Source organism: Condylura cristata, unplaced genomic scaffold (genome assembly GCF_000260355.1).
Source record: "Condylura cristata isolate star-nosed mole 26May11 unplaced genomic scaffold, ConCri1.0 scaffold00015, whole genome shotgun sequence".
Taxonomy (NCBI): Eukaryota; Metazoa; Chordata; class Mammalia; order Eulipotyphla; family Talpidae; genus Condylura; species Condylura cristata.
Window position 1 is genome coordinate 5,507,732 of NW_004567116.1, and position 6,623 is coordinate 5,514,354.

General features: G+C 49.1%; 2 protein-coding genes across 2 annotated transcripts in view; one reads left to right on the top strand and one right to left on the bottom strand.

Annotated features, from left to right (window-relative positions):
* Positions 1 to 238, bottom strand: part of ZFP91 (ZFP91 zinc finger protein) — a 24,806-nt gene extending 24,568 nt beyond the window's left edge. The window contains exon 1 of the mRNA XM_004683436.2: positions 1 to 238. Within this exon, the coding sequence (XP_004683493.1) occupies positions 1 to 111 (111 nt within the window). The 5' untranslated portion in view covers positions 112 to 238.
* A 4,094-nt stretch (positions 239 to 4,332) lies between these two features.
* LPXN (leupaxin) overlaps positions 4,333 to 6,623 on the top strand; it is a 31,501-nt gene continuing 29,210 nt past the window's right edge. The window contains exon 1 of the mRNA XM_004682756.2: positions 4,333 to 4,403. Coding sequence (XP_004682813.1) covers positions 4,391 to 4,403 — 13 coding nt within the window. The 5' untranslated portion in view covers positions 4,333 to 4,390. The remainder of the gene's footprint in view (positions 4,404 to 6,623) is intronic.

Below are 6,623 nucleotides of genomic sequence, written 5' to 3' on the forward strand. Positions count from 1 at the left end.
CTCCGGGGGCTGAGGTGGGGGCTCCGCCGGAGTCGCCCTGGCCGCCGCCGCCTCTCCCCCTTCCTGGTCCTGCTGCTCCGGGGGTCTCGGCTCTTCCGTCTCCCCCGGCATCGGGGCTCGTCCGTCCCCCACCCCCTCGTCCCAGGCGGTGGAGGCGGAGGCGGCGGCGGCCGCGGCGCTGCTCCCCCCGCCCCCCTCACCTCCCGGAGCGTCCGGCTCACTCTCACTCTGCGCTCCTCTTTCCCCCCTCCCCTCCGCCCGGCTCCCAGGGCGCCCCCCCCACCCCCTGCCACTCAAGGCCGCTACCGCTGGCGGCGCGCGCGCGCGCCCGCCACAGTCGCTCAGTGGGCCAATCGGAGAGGAGGAAGGACTCTTCCGCCCCGCCCCTCACGGGCTCTCACGCAGCAGCGTACCGGGTTCCCTCCCCCACCCCCTCCTTCAGCCAATCAGGAAACGGCTCCAAGGGAGCGCGCGAGGTTTCCTTCCCCGCGCACCCGTTCTCACCGTTAAACGGCTGCGTCTCGCGACAATCCCAAAGTGACCTTTTTTGCCCCCCTCCGGAGCTCAACGCACACTAGGGGCAGTGGGAGGAGCAGGTCTCGCGAGGAGGCTGGTCAGAAGAAAACGCACCTCTTTCCCCGCCTCGCACGCACCCTGGAATGGCTGCGCGCGCACCTGCCTCCCTAAGGAACCGATAATGCCACCAGGGCTCTTTCTGTCCTTCCTTAAGCCGCAGAAGCGTCGGCGCTCTTCTGCCTCCACCCCAACCCCACTTTCCTGTCTGTGGTTTTTCTTCCCCCAGCGTCGCCAAGTCTTGCGGGGAGAAGGGGGAAATTTTTTGAGCTGTCGCTTCTCCTTTAAGAAAAAAAGCCCCGCCGGCTGCCGGATGAAAGTCTCTGAAAAAATGGCGGCGGTTAGAACAGAGGCGGGGTCGTGAGGGCAAGGCGGGCCCGCCTCTTGGCGCATGTGCATAGCTAACTGGCCCCAAGGCATCCTGGGGGATGAAGTCCTCCTTCGCCGATTCTTTAAGGGAAAAGATCGGCCGCCCGAAGTAAAGAGGATGCTGGGAGCTTTTGACCCTTACTTAATGGGAAAGGTAGTTTACGCTCTCCGCTGTTGGATTTCGGGTTCCCGGGAGGCAGTGTTTCCGGGTTAGGCCGCGACGCATGCGCAGATCGGCAAGATGGGGCTCCAGCTGCTGTCACGATAACCTGGGACGATTTTTCTCTACTTTTTTTACTGGGCATTAGGGAAGCTTTTGTAGGCCACGTCACAGCCCTTACCTTGGCTTGGCTCGGTGGCGCCTCCTCCAGGACCGGCTGGCGTCCATGGCCGCTTGCTTCGTCCCGTCATCCTGGGCCTGACCCACTAACCTGTCCGGAACTGAATCTGGTTCCGCCGGGTCCTCGGGGACCAAGCACAGTTCCCACTACGCATTTGGTTTCCAATAAAAGTCCCTGGAAGGAATTGCAGAGTTGCTTTCCCACTAATCGCTGCCAGCTGCTTAAGTTGGCCGTGGTGCTTGGACTGGAGGGGAGGTTGAAGGTTTGTTAGCGTGACTTGGCGACGGGTCCGGAAGAGCAGCCTCTCCTGTGCTCGGTACACAGAAACCACCTGCTACTGCGGTTTTTAAATGTGACTTCTCACAGGAAGCTAAATCGGAGTAGCTGCTTGGTTAGAATTTACTTTTTTTGTCCACTCTCGTGCGCAGCCAAATTAAAAGTATCGAACGCGAGTTTCCATTTGCCCATTTTCTGGTTGCATTGGGTGATTTCAGTGCTCTCTGCATCCCTTCCTTTCATTCATTATCAGCGAGGAGCTATTTGCAAGAATGGCTCTCACCCCCTGGAAAATAGTGCACCAGGAATTAAAAGCCCTCACGGAAAGAATATGGAACCATGGTCTGTGAATCCAATTCGTATTTTCGCATTAATCATTCCGTTAAACTATAGGGGGAGTCCAGACTCTGTAAGCCAAGTGCTGAAGTGTATTTTTCCTTCCAGCATTTTGGCTCAGTTACCGCTTTAGATTAGAGAAATATTTTCTCTATTGAGTGTTGTGCACTTTGATAGAGCTAAAGGCTTTCACTTGTAAAAACTGGCATAGCATGGATGGGAAGTTTTCAAACCTGGATTCTAGTGAACACATTTTTGGAACAGCACTGACATCCAATGGCTGCTGAAAGTAATGCAGAGTAGGAATCGCCTTCACATTAAAATGTATGTATATAATGTATCAGTGAAACGGAGAACGAATTATTCAAATCAACCCCGCCCCCCCCCAAAAAAAAACAAAACCCAAACCTGTGTTGTAAGCAGTGATTACACACTTTGAAACTAAATCTTGAGTACAGTAAGTAGCAAACAGCCTCTGAATTCTGTTCTGTTTGGCAAATTATTTAGAGAAACTACTTGAATCTCACCACTGATAAAAATCAGCTGTTTCTAAGGGACATAATTAGACTTCCTTTCAAGCTTCCTTCTCACAGAAGCCTTTTTGTAAATGTTTTATTTCATTCAAAGCGAGGAAGTTAAAGCAATAAAAAAGGCAAATGTTAACCTTAGAATCACTTTCACCATAAACTACTATAAAGCAACATAATGAGGCAGGAATTGTGCTTGTCTGAAACATCTACAGCTTACTTACATCAGGTGGCTCTTTTCGGGCACATTATATTCAGATTTATTCTTAACTAATCATCTACCAGGAGTATGTATCAAAGGAGTAGGAAAAAAATAAAGGAGCCCATCAAAAATTGTTCCCTAGCAAGTGGGAGGGAAGGTTAGGAGCTTCCTTTAGGCAAGGAAATGCCCAGGTGATGGGTGCCATGACCTGACATTCCTGGAAACACCCTACACTTTTCCTGTGAAGTTCCACTGTCCTCTCCTGAGACAGGTGGTGTGTAGGATGGGTCCAGAATACCAAGAAGTGAGAAGGCACCATGGCTCTGGGCTGCAAAGGTGCTTAGCCAAGAATGCCAGCCAGTCCATACAGCAGATGCGGGGTCTTAATGCTTTGCCAGAAGGAGGTTGACACGGTAGGGACAGCCCGAGGACAGCCAGATTTCAGCATGTGAAATTAGCCATTGCTGTGGCAGACACGTTATAATGATGTCACATAATGATGCACATTTTCTGAATATACTCTGTAAGCAGTTCAGTGTCTCTGGCCTCTCCAGCAAATAGTCGTCACCTTTTTGCACTCCTCTTCAGTACGCTGTCATGATCGTCCTGCATCTGGACAATTCTGCTGGCAGTCACCCACATAGGCAACACCCACATAGTGGGGGTCCTGGATGCTGAAGGGGTAATCCACGGTGGCAGAGGGAGTGGGCCCTGCAGGTTCTACAGAGTACAGGACTTCTGGGCTTCTCGGCCTCAGCCGGGATGAGGCACCTGGTGCCTTAAATCTTCCACTTTCATTTTCGCCACACTTTCAGTTGATCGTTGTTGTTTTGATGTTAATATTGGAGGCATTGCATGGGTGTACATGTCCCACTCACCCTCCACAGTTGCTTGCATTTGAACCACTGAAATCAAATAGGCCTCAAGAATCCCTATGTGAACTCACCTCTGCCTTGCCTAAATTGAATCTGCAACCTACTCAGGGAAGCATCATTTCTGAGTAATGAAGCATCATTTCTGAGTAATGAAGTAAGTAGAGACAGCAACATGAATTGGGTGCCGGTTAACTCTGGTGAAAATTTGTTCGTCCTCTTGCTTCTTAGGTAAAATAAAGGTGGGGTTCCTGATGGAAACCCATTGTGAAAAACACAAGTACAAAGCTGTCCTTGTCATTAATTCGAGATGAATCCTGGCACATGGCTGGTGCTCACATTTTTCAAAATTAATTTTGAATTTATTCGGATACTACCAGAACTCAAATCCTCGCCTTTCTGGGTCAGCCCAATTTTTTTGAATTCTGACCTACAAAAAAAGGAAAAAGAAAAAAATGAGGGCCCTCTGATGGCACAACGGGTTTGGGTGTAGCACCGTAAGCTAGCAGCAGCCACTTCATTGCAAGTTCAATCCCTGGCCCCAAAGGCGACCAACATGGAGCAGCAGACCTCTCCTGTCTCCCCGCTGCTCCCCTCAGCTGTGTATTTCCAGTCAGCCTGTTCTGCTCCCACTTAGTGTCTGGTGAGTCCTCTCACCCCTTGCACCTCTGGCCTGTACCCCAGCTCTGTATGCATAAATGAATAAATCTTAAAAGAGAGAGGGAGAGAGAGAGACTGAATCAAGAGAGGAAGTGCTAAGCAAATAAAGGAACCAAAAAAGGTTTTAGAGGCTGCTGCATTCTGTCTCATTCAGTTCCTCTGCGGTCCTCCTCAGCAGCACACGCCGGGACGATTTCTCACCACCTGTGGGATCAGTACATCTTGGGTGTGACAATGGAAGAGTTGGGTGAGTGTGGAGCTTCTTGGAGGAGAAACTGAGGGAATGAAGACCTGGCTTGACGTCTTCATATGTGGTGGGGTTTGTTTCTAGCAAGATGGAGAGCAGTATTTTCACTTCTCTCCTGATCTCAGCTCAACCAAGAGTGAAACATGAGGAACTCTGATTGTTTGGGGGAACTATGGGTTCACTGTTTACAATAACGTATCAGGCAGAGCTTGGTGCTAACCACAGAGCAAGCTCTGCATAGTGCTTTTGGATTGAATTGATTAAATTATTTTATGAGCATTTTTCTTGTTGGGGGTTACTGGGACCATGGGAACGGGCGTGGGGGAGGAGTCACCCACTTGGCAACAACAGACTGGAGAGGCAAATGAAAGAAAAAAGAGAGGCATAGAGGCTGCAAAAAGGGAAGAAAGAATGAAAGTACGGGAATGATGGGTCTGCAGAGCTTGGAGGCAGGCCAAGGTGGTTTCATCTGTTCCATGGCTTAGTATTAAATCAAGAAGATATAGCACGATAACTCTAGTGATTTTTGTTGCTAAGCTTTTTCCTCAGAGGAATTCTGAAGGAGCAGATTACTATGGCCTACAAATATGATACCTTCCTTCCACTCCAAGGCAATAAAAACTAGCAGTGAAACTATTCAGCACATGGCTCGGAGAGAGTCCCTGAGTTCAACCCTTTGGAGTTAACGTAAGCTCTGTCATTCTTGGGATGCGTTCCTTAGCCGTGGCTGGCTCTTGTGGCCGGCGTCCTTACTAACAGTGAGTCATTGACTTTTGCCCAATTTCTATGCTGTCTTCATTCTGGATTTTTGTACATTGGGGTATGTCAAAAGTGCTAACAACAACAGCTTGTCTCTAGCACATTTCCATTGCTGGAGTGGGTTGGAGCGCTGGAGGGTAAGCAGAAGAAAGGCAAAGGAAGAGGGGAAAGACCTTAATGAGAGGCGGAATGCAGCGTTTAATATTCAACTGTTTTGAAGCAAAGTCTATTTCGATCCTAAGGGTAAAATATATTTTGGTCTTGGGGCAGAATCCAAATTCTTATCCTATATGAGGATGAGTAAACTTTACATCTCTGCCTGAGGTCCAGTAGATCCAGTTCTGGTTTATTATTTTATTACTTTATTGAATTTTATTTTTGGATTACTTAGTTACAGAGGCACGCCGTTCAAAACAAAAATAATACTTATTCAGTGACTTACGTGAAACTAGACCATTTTACATGGGTTACTCAAGTTAGCATCTAAAGCAACCCAGTAAAATAGGTATCCCCTCCTTTTTTTTCAAATGAGAAAAATAAGAAAAACAATCATTTGTTCAGTGTCACTCTCAGAACACCTGACACCAAAATCTTTGAAGCTACAAGAAGCTCTCTTGTTGAAAGGCGTGTTGGTTCAAGTGTTTCTGTCACCCAGAACATTAAAACATACATAGATTTCCACAGTTTTGCACCTTCTGAGCAGGGTGAATGCTAGAGAAATCTGGTCTAGAAATAGAGAACAACCGTTCACAAGATGACCATGTGTCTCAGCCCAACAGGTTGTCCATCGCTACGCCCCCAGTGTGACTGCAGCTGTCCCCTGCCCATAACAGAGACAGGTGGCCTCTTCCCTGCTGCGGAGAAACAGCCTAGCTGGCAGGTGCACACAGGCAGCCCCGCCACCTCTCTTCCATGCTCCCCCCGGCTGGCACATTGGGGTCTATCAAGAAGGTTTAAAACCTAAACCGCTTGGGGATGAGATAAAGGGGACTGTCAGGACTGGCCCCAACAATCGAGCTGCAGGGGGTGAGGGGTCAAGACAGGCATCGCCTTAAGGTGGGAAGGTGTCAGCGAGTGGAGGGGGGCATGGGGCAGGTGCTGGCTCTGAGTGAAATCAATCCAGTCCAGTGAGAAGCCCCAAGAGGCCTCACGTTCCTCCTTCCATGTCAGCGATGATGTAATTTGAATTCCCCAGCTGAGGGACACACCATGGAGAAGGACTGCAGGGTTTTCATTCGTGGGGCCCCTTCTGCCAGCCAACCCCATTTTGTCACCCTGAAGTGAGTCATCTGCCAATTAGGAAACCTGACAACAAAAGGCAAAATAATCTTGGGGTGTTGGTGATATGTGAGTTTCCAGGAAAGAGGAAGAGAAAGACCTGCTAACTCATGACCCAGACTAAGAATAGTTTAGTTTGTTCTCCTAAGCTTCTCCAAGGTATTTGCTTTATTATTATTATTA